The 15,258-nt window shown below is 40.6% G+C and overlaps 2 protein-coding genes across 3 annotated transcripts in view; one reads left to right on the forward strand and one right to left on the reverse strand.

Annotated features, from left to right (window-relative positions):
- Positions 1 to 15,258, reverse strand: part of tbkbp1 (TBK1 binding protein 1) — a 77,568-nt gene that overhangs the window by 61,747 nt on the left and 563 nt on the right. The gene's annotated exons all lie outside the window — the stretch shown is intronic.
- LOC131550622 (uncharacterized) lies at positions 11,692 to 14,375 on the forward strand. The gene is made up of 8 exons (XM_058792870.1): positions 11,692 to 11,752; positions 12,008 to 12,082; positions 12,219 to 12,284; positions 12,377 to 12,439; positions 12,632 to 12,701; positions 12,959 to 13,402; positions 13,492 to 13,587; positions 13,701 to 14,375. Exons 2-8 carry the CDS (start codon positions 12,008 to 12,010, stop codon positions 14,102 to 14,104), a joined length of 1,218 nt encoding a protein of 405 aa, XP_058648853.1. The 5' UTR covers positions 11,692 to 11,752; the 3' UTR covers positions 14,105 to 14,375.

Consider the following 15,258-nt stretch of genomic DNA (forward strand, 5'->3'; position numbering starts at 1 on the left):
GGTGCGTTTGATTAAGGTTAGAACTAAACTCTGCAGGAAAGTGAGGATCCCTGGCCTATATGAAACAACAGGTTCTGGAAAGGTCTCTTTTGGTTTGAGCCATTCCAGTTCAATTTGAGTGGCTAAAGAATGGCCATTCAACGTTCGTATTCTCCTAGTTGCATTACAGGGCTGCCTACACCAAACCTGCATGGGCCCAAAGGTACAAAAGTTGCTCTGGGCCCGAACGGGCTGGCCCACACTGGACCATCATTTGATTAATGTGGGCAGTCCCTAAGTGTGGGCTGCTCACAGAGAGCCTGTGGTGAGCCCAAAGCTGTGGGCCTCGCCTGGGCAAACCTGCACTGGGCCTGTTTAGGGGTTTGGGGTGGGCTGGCCCTAGTCCACTGTGCCCGCATAAAGCCAGCATGGTCCCCGCAGGGGCATGTTTGTAGGGGGATTATTCATTGTAATGTTTCTGTGAGCTGATTGGACTCTCATTCTGATGGCACCCATTCACTGCAAAGGATCCATTGAGGGGCAAGTGATGTAATGCTAAATATCTTTAAATCTGTCCCAATGAAGACACGGGATCTACATGTTGGATTACCCGGGGATGAGTAGATTTTCAAATAAATTTTATTTTTTTATTTTATTTTTTTATTTTTAGAGCAAGGCTGAATTGTAGAGAGAGCAAAGATGATTGACAGGTGTAGATCGAGATTCTATACAATGGTCCTTCGCCCAGTAAGGCAAAGGTTACATTTCATAGTAAACAACACACCACTTACAGTCAGAGGTTACATGGAAAGTGAGGTCAATGGGCAACAATGAGAGGCATGAATGGAACAACAAGCCTGGTCAAAACAATGAACCTAGCAAATCTGTCCTGCAGTAAATACAGGTCAGATGTGCAGTGATAGAACAAAATTACTTTCTGCTGAATGTGAAAATAACATCAGGATCATTTTGTGTCCACAGGGACTACTGTGTTCTTGATGGATTAATTTTCTCAAGAACTGCTTGATAAACAAGTGCTCCTCTTACAATATATCACATACCATAAATCACATGCTACTGTATGTGGCACTCCATGTAAGGTTAGATGGATAGCTTGTTTACGTACTGGAGTCTCTGAAATGTTTCAGGCCTAGATAAACATTAAACGTGATAATCTGTCCTTTATTTAATTATTTTTCATTTTTAAGCAATTATGGACGGCTCCTGCTCGTAAATTGTTTGAATGGTGTTTTGTTTTGTTTTTTGTCATATATCGCACATCTCCACACTTTCAAAAAAAAAAATAATAATAATAATTTACAGAAATAAGGATACAACAGCTTATCACTGGGATATAACTCATACTATTTTAGATACTTAGTATGTACCCTTAAGTGTGGATGCCCCTTTCTGCCACACACACACACGTTTGTTTTTGTGAAAAGTGGGGACATCCCATAGACGTAATGGTTTTTATACTGTACAAACTGTATGTGCTATTGCACTACACCAACCCTACACCTAACCCTACCCCTTACAGGAAACTTTGTGCTATTTCAGATTTTCAATACACTCCATTCTGTGTGATTTATAAGCGTTTTGAAAAGTGGAGACATGGGGTAATGTCCTGAAAAGTCACCTTCTCCTTGTGATACCTATGTCATACCCTCATCATTATACAAATTTATGTCCTCATTTGTCACAAAAAAGCACACACACACACAATTATGAAAAACACCATTAAGACAAAAAAAAGCATAATTATAAGTAAAAATGTTAAACTTTTTCAGATTTTCTGTTTTCCCTATTTTCTGTTGTCATAATTATTGTGACTTGTATCTCATAATTTCAGCTTCTATTAATTATGTGTTTATGTGATACACACAAAGTATGTACACAACTGTGTTATGTTTGCTTTATTTTCCTCTGATTTTTTGTATTGTTTTAAGTTCATTGATCACATTATTTCCTAATGCAGTGTTTATGTGCAAATTAACAATTGTATATTGATCTACATGGAGAGAAAAAAGGGGACTCTTATTTTGATATTCTGATTGGAGAGTCGCGGACAGAACGATGAACTGCACATGCGTCCTCAGATCAGCAGAGGAGCTGTAAAAGAGCAGACGCGACTCTCCCGTTCTTCTTATATTATTCCTGTTTTACAGGCAACAGTAATCTGTCTGTGGGGTCTCTGAAGGCGGGGCCTGCAACAGATTCTTGGGGGTTAGTCCGGGATCGGCTCCATGTGACACGAGGAGGCTGATCCAAAGATTCTAGGACCGTGGGACCAGGTGGCGCTGGGTCTAGAGGTTGGCGGCTGCTGTGTCAACGGTGATAACGAGGCACACAGAGGGCTGGACAGACTGCCTGTCTTCATCCTGAGGTTAAGGAGGTTCTGGAAAGGACGACGGAGAATAACGTCATGGGGTATCGTACAAGGAATGCTTGGTGTGGGACATCCGAAAAGATCTGATCACACTACCGGCTGATGAACTGTTCCACATTGCCAAGGCCATCAGGCCTGTACAAGGTAAAGATTCATCTGAACTGGACCTGGAGGACAATGAAGGTTGTTTCGAGTACATTGATGCCTTCATGTCAAGTCCTTGCTTGAGACTGAGGATCAAGGTATGAGTTGTTGTCGTTGCAAGAGACTGTAAAATCAGCAAAACAGATTTGCACTGCTATATGTACATCTGATGTTGATACAAACACTCACCTTACACATGTCACATCCACTCACCACTGATGAACAGACACTGACTACTAATGGCACTTACCTGACACCACCTCATGCTGCAACTGATTTAAGGGGTGTTAAGAGGGCTGAGCCTAGAATAAACACAGATATAAGTAAAATGCTTGCAGATTATGAAACACTTAGCAGGAATATACACCAGTACATGACAACACCCACACAGCACACTAACCTGGCCCAACCTGCAGTACAGGGGGGTGCTGCCACACCACATCTGGACAAGACTGAACAACCCAGACATGTAACTCATGACTTTGCTTTCCCCTTGGGGGGACTCCCATGTATCCAGCCACGTGAGTTCAAGATACACGGTGGCCAGATTGGTGACCACTCATCGGACATCACATATAATAATGTATGCAGACAGATGGATGCTGGCCTCAGAGAGAACTTCAGCGATACCGACATTGTCAGAGGTGTGGTAAGAATCATTAAGCCCGGCATCTTCAAGGACATGCTGATAAATAAAGACATGACGGTAAACGAGTTAAAAGGGTTCCTACAGTCACACCTGGGAGATCGGAGCAGCACAGAACTATTCAAGAATTGATGTGCACCAAACATAGTGACCACGAGACCCCTCAACAGTTCTTATACCGTGTAATGGGGTTGAAACAGAAAATACTTTTTGCAGCGAGGCAAGCTGATTCAGACCGCAAGTATAGTGCAGCCACTGTACAAGACGTGTTTTTACACACAGTGTACCAGGGCCTAAGTCACCGATGCAAAGACATTCGCAGCGAATTGAAGCCGCTGCTTGCTGACAGTAATGTGACCGATGATGCCATCCTCAGACACGTAATGAAAGTCACAAGCGAAGAAAATACGAGACCGCAACGGCTGGGCCCGCCGACCAGAACTAAACCGTCCACAGCAAGTAGCGTTCAAGTCCACAGTGAACCTGGCAGTGACGAGGTGGGAAGGACAGAGGCTGCTGCAAAAAAAAAGCCAAAATGACCCAATCAAACAACTGACCACGAGAATCGACGCCCTAACCAACATGGTCAATTTACTACAACATTCCATGGCAGCACAGATGGAGAGAGGCTGCCAATGCTTAGCCAGTCAACCAGTTTCCCGCAAAGTGAGTCGTTTGGGGCACAGGTCAGCATAGTTGATCGTGTGTGGAAAGAGAAATACCTACCTGATATTGAGGTGAGACTGCTGCGAGACCTACTGGGATGTGGGAACGATCTGGAGGTATGTGCGGTCAATGGAGATCCTATTCCATTCGACGGATGGACAGTCATTACAGTCAACCTACTAGGAAATGAGGATCCCAGCCTTTCCATCAATGTACCGTTCCTGGTAAGCAAAATGCCAATTGAGAGACCACTCCTGGGCTTCAACGTGATTGAGGAACTGATTCAGGGGCAACCCGAACAGCTCATGCAAACACTCACCGCTCTATTAGCTGGAGCTATTGATGTCCCAAACGAGAAGGCACAAACCCTAATTGAAGTTATACGGACTGCAGAAGATGATGAATGTGGTCGTCTGAAGGTCGGTCAGAGAGGAGTCATCATTCCAGCAGTGCAGATTGACTGGGTGCAATGCCGGATCACACCAAAGTTAGCACAGTTGGGCTCTGTAGTCTTGTTTGAACCACAAGAGGATAACACCCATCTAAAATGTCTGGATCTTGGAGAGGGGCGTCTGGAGATACCTAACAAAGGTGGGTCATGCATATCTGTACCCATAGGGAATTACACAGGGTGTGACGTAGTTCTACCGCAGGGCACGATTCTTGGGACACTGCAGCGGATAGAAAGAATAGTGGATCCTGGACAATCAAGTGAAGCAAGGCAGACGGTGAGGGTCCAGACTGCAGGGACACAAGAGGCAGAGATGAACACAGGCTTGTGGCATCCTCCCGTTTACTTGGGGCATCTAAGTGACAATCAACGTGAAATCGTACAGAAGATGTTATACGAGGAGTCTTGCGTCTTCAGTAAAGGCGACGATGACATCGGATGTATCCCCAGTCTACAGATGTCAATCTCTCTTCAAGATGCTATTCCAGTTCAACGAGCATACTCCGCCGTGCCGAAGCCCCTGTTCAGTGAAGTAAAAGGCTATATACAAGAACTCCTGGCCAAAGGATGGATTGTCAAGTCAAAGTCGCCACACACCGCTCCAGTCGTCTGCGTTACAAAAAAAGGTGGCAAACTCAGGCTCTGTGTTGATTACCGTCTCCTGAACAGGAAAACCATCCTTGACCGTCACCCATTGCCCAGAATACAGGATCTGATTGACACGCTTGGAAGGTACTCTTGGTTCAGTATCCTCGACCAAGGCAAAGCATACCACCAAGGGTACATCGCAGAGGGATCAAGACACATGACAGCATTCATCACACCCTGGGGGCTATATGAGTGGGTCCGAGTCCCATTTCCACTGCCTTCCAACGCAGCATGGAAGAAATGCTCGATTCACTTAGGGATGAGTGCTGCATCCCATACTTGGACGATGTCCTTTGTTATGCGAGATCCTTTGAAGAGCATGTTGAAACCATCCGTATTGTTTTGAAGGCCCTCCAGTGCCATGGTGTCAAGCTAAAGCCTGAAAAGTGTGAGATGTTCCGCAGTGAGGTCAGGTATGTTGGACGTCTAGTGTCAGCTGAAGGGGTGTGGGTGGACCCTAAAAACCTGGAAGCAGTCCATTCCTTAACGAACAGGACTCCGCGGACGGTGGGTGATGTGAGGAGACTACTTGGGTTTCTCAGCTACTACCGTACATTCATCCAAGATTTCTCCAGAGTCGCAAAACCCTTGTATCAGTTGCTGTAAGCAAGGCTTGAGACAGCAAAGGGTCCACAATGCAGGAGTAAAGTTAAAGGCCCGCAAGTACCCTCCAGGACTCCAATAGAATGGACCAAGAACCACCAACAGACCCTGGAAAGACTAATTGAAATGTTAGTAAACCCACCTGTGCTGGTATATCCAAACTTCAACTTACCCTTCTCGCTCCACACAGACGCATCGGAAAGGGGCCTAGGGGCTATCTTATATCAGCGACAAGACGGGAAGTTGAGGGTCATCGGGTATGGGTCCAGGACATTGACGGCAACAGAGAAGAACTACAGGTTACACAGTGGTAAACTCGAGTTCCTGGCACTGAAGTGGGCGGTATGTGAAAAATTCCGAGACTACTTATTCTACGCCCCACACTTCACGGTGTATACCGACAACAACCCCCTGACGTACGTGATGAGCATGGCGAAGCTCAACGCAGTAGGCCATCGGTGGGTCGGGGAGTTGTCTGACTTCCAATTTGACATCAAATACCGGCCAGGGAAGGTCAACATCGACGCAGATACCTTGTCTCGTCTTCCTCTGGACATTGAAGTGTATGAGTCGAAGTGCACAGAAGAACTTCCCATAGGGGCGATACAAGCGGTCTGGGAGGACAGTCATGTATCAGAGAGAAAGGACGTGGCCTGGGTTGCTGCTCTGTATATTTCTACAGTGGATGAGTCACAACAACCCGCAACCGTGTTGCCCACAATCGAACAAAATGAACTGATTCAAGCCCAGAAAGATGATCCAGTAATCTCTCAAGTGAGACAATGGAATGAGGATGGTGTCACACTTACGGATGAGATGCGGGCAGGTCTGACAGGAAGCAGCAGAAAATTGATGTATGAGTGGAACAAGCTGCACCTTGAAGGAGGACTCCTATACTGCAGAACAAGTGAGAGAAAACAGCTTGTCTTACCAAGCAAGTACAAGAAGCTGGCACTCGAGCACCTTCATGACAAGATGGGACATGTGGGGACAGAGAGAGTACTCAGCTTGGCGAGGGATCGATTCTACTGGCCGTACATGAAGGCTGAGATAGAAGGGTACGTGACCAGGAAGTGTCCCTGTATAAAACAGAAGAAACCCACCGCACATGTCCGAGCCCCTATGGGTAGCATCACCACACACTCACCCATGGAACTGGTATGCATTGACTACTTACACCTGAAACCAAGCCGCGGAGGGTATGAATATATCCTGGTGGTCATGGACCACTTCACAAGGTTCGCCCAAGCCTACCCGACCAAGAACAAGTCAGGGCGGACTGCAGCAGAGCGCCTGTTCCAAGATTACATTCCACGCTTTGGATATCCGGCAAAATTACATCACGACCAGGGCCGGGAGTTTGAAAATGAACTCTTCCATACTCTCCAACAGTTCACTCGAATTGGGCACTCTCGAACGTCGCCATACCACCCCCAGGGCAACCCAGTTGAGAGGTTCAATCGGACCTTGTTACAAATGTTAAGAACACTGGCGGACAAGGAAAAGGAGAGGTGGAAAGAGCACTTACCTCAAATTGTGCATGCTTATAACTGTACACGGCACGAGTCGAGAGGATACTCACCCTTTTTCCTGTTGTACGGGCGGCATCCTCGCCTTCCAGTTGACCTGATCTTTGGCCTGGTGGAACCAACAGAAGAAATCACACCGAAGGGATATGCAAAGCAGTGGGCACACAGAATGAGTGAAGCATACCAGATCGCGGAAAGCCACAGTCGACAGTCAAGTGCGAGAGGGAAAGCACAGTATGACCGGAAAGTGAGGGGGGTTGTGCTGAAGGCAGGAGGCCCAGGAAAGCTACGGTCCTATTGGGAAAAAGCTGTATATGTGGTAAAGGAACAAGTATCAAACAACCCTGTGTATGTCATATATCCTGAGAACAGTGACCATGGAAAGACCAGGACACTACATCGGAACCTGTTGCTACTGGTGAACGACCTACCTGTAGAAGCTCCAGCAACGACACCCGGATCCACGAGATCTGAAAGACAGAAAAGGACAGTGAGACACGCACGCAATGACAATATGGATGACAGAGACAGTGACCTGGCCAGCTCTGATGCAGAGAGTAGTGCAGGAGGATACTGGTTAAGAGCTCCAGTCAACTGGCCGACATTAGTCCCTGTAAGGGAAAACATTCAGGTTATGCCGGGAAGGGAAAGCTCAGGGCAGATTCAAGACAGAGAAGTGCAAAGAACAAGTGAGAGTCCAGTAGAGAGAAGAGCAGCTACCTTGCTTACCTTGAGGCAGTGCATCCAGTTGACGCTGGCGAAGGAGACGGAGCAAATACAGAAAGTGAGCCGGATTTTGTTGACAGAGCTGAGGCTCTGGGAATGGAAGAAGAGACCAGTGTGAGAAGGTCAGCTAGGGAGAGGAGACCAAGGCAGATTTATACGTATGACATGTTGGGCCAACCTGCGATCCACCCTTACACTCCCACACTGAACTCAGTTACTGCATACTCCATCCCACACATGCCTATTTGGGGTTTACAAAATTACACTACACCCATTACTTATCCTCACTGGTACTCACCTTCAGTCCACACACCTTATGGGGTTACAACAGCTGTTTATTAAGAATGGTTAAAGTGTTTGGTAATGAGAGGTTGATCACTGGAGTTTTTCTTGTTTTGTCAGGGAGAGTGCGATACACACAATGTATGTACACAATTGTGTTATGTTTGCTTTATTTTCCTCAGATTATTTGTATTGTTTTAAGTTCATTGATCACATTATTTCCTAATGCAGTGTTTATGTGCAAATTAACAATTGTATATTGATCTACATGGAGAGAAAAAAAGGGGACTCTTATTTTGATATTCTGATTGGAGAGTCGCGGACAGAACGATGAACTGCGCATGAGTACTCAGATCAGTAGACGAGCTGTAAAAGAGCAGATGCGACTCTCCCGTTCTTCTTATATTATTATATCGTTTTACAGGCAACAGTAATCTGTCTGTGGGGTCTCTGAAGGCGGGGCCTGCAACATTTAGCTCATGACTTTTTACTTTTTGTCATAAATGTGACTTTTTATCTTATAATTTAGACTTTTGTCATAATTAAGACATCTCATACATTCACACTTTTCTTTTTATGTCCTAATAATGACATTGTATCTCATTATGTCATAATAATGACTTTTGATGTCATAATTTTGAATTTTGTCTCATACTTTCAAATATTATGGCCTGAGTGTCTCATAGTTTTGATTTTTTGTCAGAATTCTGTCCACACCAAAGCTACAACAATGATGCCACAGTGGAAAGATATTGTTAGTATTTTTCATAGCATCCCCCAGCTGATGAACAATAAAAACAGCCAGTCAGAATCCACCAGACTTTAAAGTACTTGATGTAATATGCTAAAACTATAAAATAATAAACAAAACCTATTGTCTATTGTTGTGGGTGCTAATATAGTTATCTTTCTTGGTGTGAACAGGCCTTTATTCACCCTCATGTCATCACTTTCTTTCCTCTGTAAAACAAAAGAAGACATTTTGAAAAATGTCTCAAACGTTACTCAAATTTTCTTCTTTTAAAGAGAAAGTCAAACTGCTTTGGAACAACACGAAGCTGAGTAAATAAAGACATAATTTTCATTTTCTAATACCAATATAAACTATTTGAAAGTGCATTTGACCACCTGTCAATATTTGTGCCCACAGCTTTTCTTTAATTGCTTTTTTTGCTTTATATACCCACACAGGTGCACAAGACTGAATGAGTATCTAAGCATTAAAAAGAAACTCAAACAGATGGCTTGCCTCCATAGAGCGCCCTGTTAAGCAGCTGTTAAAGACCGAACCTTCATGTGCTAGAATCTACAGAGACGTGCAAGAACAGCACTGAGTAACCATATGCAATTCCAGGAACCTCGATAGGAAAAGTACAGCCCTTAAAGCAGGCCATAAAAGATGGAGTGTATGTGTTTATCTGCGGGTGAGTGGAGATGGAGGGGTTGTCGGGTGGGTAGGGGTGAGTAATGTATGCAAACATATCACAGTTCACAACAGGCTGTAATCGGTTTGTCCAGGCGGCTGTTCTCATTCTGGCATGCCTGTCATTCCCCAGGGGTGTTTACTGATGTCTCCTGCTTATGTAAAAAGGCTGAGGCCTGTGCTTCACATCAAAACATGAACATTGTTTTCCTGGGTGGACTATTGTACTGACTGGCCTGGTCTTATCTAATCACACAATCGACTGCTCATTGCTCTGTTGACAGTGAGAGTTGAGGTTACTGCCAAATGCTTTAATACATTACCAAACGATGTGTGGCATGGTTTTTACAGTTAAGGAATGAGAACGAAAGCACAAAGTTCTGTTGACTCTATTCCATTATTATGCCTAGATGAGCTAAGAGTGGATTCTGTTTATTTAAAAGAACTCTACACTCTCAAAATAAAATGTACAAAACTGTCTCTACTCGAGTGGTATCCTTTCAGGAGGTATTAATATGTACACTTTAGCCACTAATATGTAATTTTAAGTTACTAATATCTACCTTTAAGATGCTAATATGTAACATTTAGGTGTAAAAAAGATACAGAAATTTACCTTTTAGCTTTTGTATCTTAGAGAACTACTGTATGAGTGGATTCTATTTTTCTGAGTGGTTCACTTAATGAGCCACCAGTGAAACTCATCACTGCCTAAATATCCACTTTGATATAATTAAACATATTCTGGTGAATTTATCTAATTGTGGAATGATCACAAACCAGTGAAGTATTACATTATTGTCTTGCTGAGAATTTAAATTTTTTTTTTATTCTGTTGTATTTTCTTTATTTATTATTTATTCCATTTTATGTACGTATATATGTACATATATATCTCTGTTAGTTGTTTGTGTGCCTGTGTGTCTGTTGACGTTTTGGCAAAATGATATATAAAACAAACATCCCAATAAAGTACATTAATTGTAGGAATCAAATCAAACTGGTTTAATGAGTAATGTGTCTAATGATTATGCATTATCTCTACCAGGGGCCTGTTTCATAAAACAAGTTTACCAAATAAGCCAGGTTTATTGTCAATTGATTTGTTCAAAATAAGTCAGACTAACTGAAATAAACTTGGCTTGCTTGGTAAACTTGTTTTATGAAACAGGCCACAGATTTTTAATTTTCAATTTCCTGTCCAGCAAAATAGTAAAACCCCAATGTTTTTAATAGGTTAGAGGTTACCACCTAGTGGTGGCTTTTGGTGTTGCAGATACTTATTATTATTTCAAGACATTACTGCATCCTTCCCCTAGACACTGGCAGTCATTTCTATTAGTCAAAGCAAGCGCATCTTTGATTCACTGTGCATATATTCCTTGAAGCTATTTCCTACTCACTATCATTTATGCTTTATTATTACTCTTTAAATGTTCCTCAATGGGCGTATTTCTCCCAGCTGGTAATTTTGAACCCAGTTTTTAAATGTGAAAGTAATCTCATAGGAATCTAATATTGATTTGTGAACATCAGACAGCAATGCAGAATAGATTTAAAGTGTTATTTAAGATAATATGTTAAACATAATGCGTGTTTGTGCAAAAAGGAGTACTTTTCCTTGTCACTATTCTGCTGATAATGCAAGAATAGGTTTTTTGCTCTAACCATTGTCTTGACATGTGGTTTCTGAATGATACTTGCAAATGCATAATTCTAACTGTCAAATAACTTGTTAAATTGCAATGTGAGTGTAAGTAATGGTTCGCTTGGTAATTCATAACTAAAACCTGGTCAGTCATAAAAAGCTAATTAACATTTCCAAAAGTTCAAACAAAGAAAACCCAGTTTAATGCAAAATACTGACCTAGCCTCGACCTTGAACCCTTTCAAATATTTTAACGCATTGTCTCCTTTTTGTTTGTTTGTTTTTATTTTTGTTTTACATTGTCATTCTAGTTTGACTCATGCAACTTATTTCAATAGTATTTTGCCTGCGCGTATGCAAATACAGTTTTTGCTGCAATTTTTTTTTTGCTGACCTCATGAGCTCAAAAACTGCTTGTGGCCATTTTTCATGTGCACGTTAGCACCTTATTTGTGAAGAGTGTCACCAGTCTCATGTAAGAAAATATTGGTGTGAAAGTCAAACCAGCAACTTCCTTTTGCATGGCAGTAGTGTCCACCCATAATCTGGTGCAGTATATAAACTCTATTCTATATAGTCAACTTGCATAACGCATAGAGATCTGCTCTTTGTGAAAAGGTAAGCTTCAAATGTTTACAATTTCTAAAATAAAAAGAAATAAATAAAAAGAAATCACTTACAGTAAACATCAGTAACCTATACAGTATCTGAAAGTCTCAAGAGTTTGCCTTCTTGATTAAGGATCAAACAGTAAATCCATTTTTTAAATTAAAAATACATACTTTAAATTATTATTTTATTTTTACGTTTATTTTTTTATGTATTTAGATAAATAATACAAAGTCTAATGCAGTTTTTTACTCTCACCTTTAGATGCTTTCCTTATGTGTTCAAGTGTTTACCATGCTGGTTGTCTGTGCAGCCGACACTGCGAACAGAGATATCTCAGTAAGCATTGATTGGGTTAATATAATAAAATTATAAAAAAATAAGACCAACATTTTAAAATATTTTTGCATTACAACTACAGTTGTACACTAACTGTGCATTTCATTTCACAATATTTCATTGCACTGTTTTCCAGTACTCATTTAGAGCTTGGAGTACGGTTGACCAGCCTTTGCAGGAGCAACTTGCTGTTGTGTATAAGGTAGTGGTGAATATAAAAATGCCTTCAGTGCATTTCAGTTTCTAATGGGAAAGTGATATGAGCATTGCATTTTTTCCTCTGTATTTATTTAGGAGATGGAAAGCTTGAAACATGAACAAGAAGTAATGAAACAAAAGCAAGAAGCCTTGAGCCAGGTAAAATTTAAATCGTATTGGACATACATAAAAGATTTAAGCATGCTGTTGTTAAAGATTAAATGTATAATGAATATATATGCAGATTAATTGTGCCATTATCTCAAAGTAAAAATATGGCCCAATCTATCTAAATGTATCATACTGTGAGACAAACAATTTTCTCCAGAAACTACGATTGTTTTGTTGCAGGCATTACCACACTGTTCACATAAGCCTATTGATACAGACGTGGAGATGAATTTGACGTCACTACAAACAGGTAAGTTCAAAAAGAAAAAATCCTGTATGCTTTAAATTTATTATTATTATTATTAAATGTTATAATTAAATGTAAAATTATTAAAATTATTTACTATTAAAAAATTGTTCAATAGGTAAAGGATTGAAAATGTTTATCAGTTAATTCATTTGAAGAGGCTGGAAAAAGCTAATTCCTTAATACTCTCCAGTCCATATCCAGTTTTATTTATTTATCTTTTTATACAAAAAAGGGCTATTTATGTCTGTCTTTGATAGGCAGCAGCCATTTGCTGTATACCTTCACCCAGGATGGAGATGAAGGGTCTGGTGAGGATGAGAGTGATGAATCCTCTGACCCCTGTAACCATTATATCGCGCTGGACCAACCCTGGAGAGCCACAAACTACACCACCAAGAATGTTGCTTGTGACCGTCGTGTCCAGTGGAAGGGCTGGTACCGTCTCTTCTACCGTGGGAAACCCATCCAGATGCCTGAGAGGTGCGTGAAGAAAGAAATGTGTGGCACGCACGCTCCGCTGTGGCTCGTCGGTGGTCATCCCCGGATACGAGACGGGGTGGTCACCCGAAAGGTGTGTGGAAACTGGAAAAACAACTGCTGTTTGTTCAAATCTCCTCCCATTCAAGTGAAAGCGTGTAGGGGAAACTACTACGTCTACAAGTTTGTCAAACCGTCAGCTTGCCATATGGCATATTGTGCAGGTAAGATACGATGCACATGGATTTTCAGAAAAAAAATCTGAGGATGGTCTATTTATATATAAGCTATTGACTGTACACCATCCTTTCAGATATTAACACACTTGTCTGTGGAAAGTGCAGAAAATCTGAGTCTTGCATCAGCAGAGACAAAATCACCTGGATGTGTAAGAGAAACAAAAATAGAGGTGAGTCATTTCTCTTTATCAGCAATCACACTGTGAAAATTCAGTTTGTATTATTAAAATGATCTACCTTTTAAGGAAAATAATGCAGCATTTTCTTTCCTTGTGGTCTGTAGTGAAAGCAAACGTCCATTTTTTTGTCACCTACCCGGCCAGCATCTCAGGAAAAATGAACAAGATTATGTACAGGAAAGTGTATGTGAATCAAGGAGGGGCTTTCAGCACTCGCACCGGGATATTCAGAGCTCCAGTTTCTGGTGTCTATCAGTTCTTCTTCTCCACACAGACTGGGGGCAGTGGGACAACTGATCTATGGCTGGTTGTAAATAATTACTGGGTGGCTGTGTCCCATAGCAATGTTCAGGGCTCCAGCTCGGTTGGGAATCTGTCTACGTACATGACGACTCTGCGCAAGGGTGCTACGGTTTATGTGACCCATAACCGTGGCCGCTCTTGGGCCAATAATGCATCCAACACCATCGTTTTTGGGGGTTCATTGCTTATGGTGAGAAAAATCTAAGGGAATGTAAAAGTCATCTGAGGCAAAATTCTGAACATTTATAGTTTAGTTAGAGGCCAATTAAATAGTACCAACTAGTCGGTTTGACTTACATATAATATACAATGGTAAAACATGTTCTGCTAGTTCTGTTTATTCATTGCTTTATTTTTAAACATGTGTCTTGCTGATAGATTTATTTCAAATGCAAATACCCTTAACATTTTTCTAAGTGCTTTTTCTATAAAATTACTTTGCCATAAAACTTCTGAATTTAAAATTAAACAACAACTTTTTGTCATTATTATGCATATATATATATATATATATATATATATATATATGTATATATATATATATATATATATACATATATATATATATGTGTATATATATATATATGTATGTATATGTATATGTATATGTATACACATAATACTTATAATTACTACAATAACAATAATACAAGTGTAAAAGAAAACAATATTTGTTCCCTTGCTGAAAGATATATTTCAAATGAAAATACTGGGGTTTTTCTATAGAAAATGCCATGAAACATTTTGTCTTGTATATATGTAAAATTTGTAATTATATTTAAATTTACATTTTATATTTGTAAGTAATATTGTTCAACAAATATTGTTTTTATATTACATTTTTAATATATATATATATATATATAAAATTAAAATATTGTATAGTAATAATAGCAATAATATATAATACATTATTTTTTATTAGATTTAAATATAAATTATTTTATTTCTTAACAAATATTGTTTGTAAATAATATATATATATTTTTTTTTTTTTTTTTTGTTTTTACAAATATTGTTTTCTTTTGCACTGTTATTATTATTATTGTTATTTCAGTAGATAACTAATATGGTAAACTATTATAACTTTTAGGAATAATATTGTCCCAGTCTCCTAGAGACACAGGTGGGGGCGGCAGAGTCATCCTATTGTGTTTAATCAGGGAGAATGTCACTTGGCCACTGAACAGAGCAACCTGAAGCCATCTTCTCATTAAACTTAAACACCTTCTTGTGTCCTAAGGTCACTACAGACACGTTGACAGCACGTGCCATCCCAAAATCATGTAAGAAACCAAATAATTTTTTTAAATAATGTTTTAGGAGACAAAAAAGAAAAAAAGTTAAACTACTATTGTG

This window comes from Onychostoma macrolepis, chromosome 12 (genome assembly GCF_012432095.1).
Source record: "Onychostoma macrolepis isolate SWU-2019 chromosome 12, ASM1243209v1, whole genome shotgun sequence".
Classification (NCBI taxonomy): domain Eukaryota; kingdom Metazoa; phylum Chordata; class Actinopteri; order Cypriniformes; family Cyprinidae; genus Onychostoma; species Onychostoma macrolepis.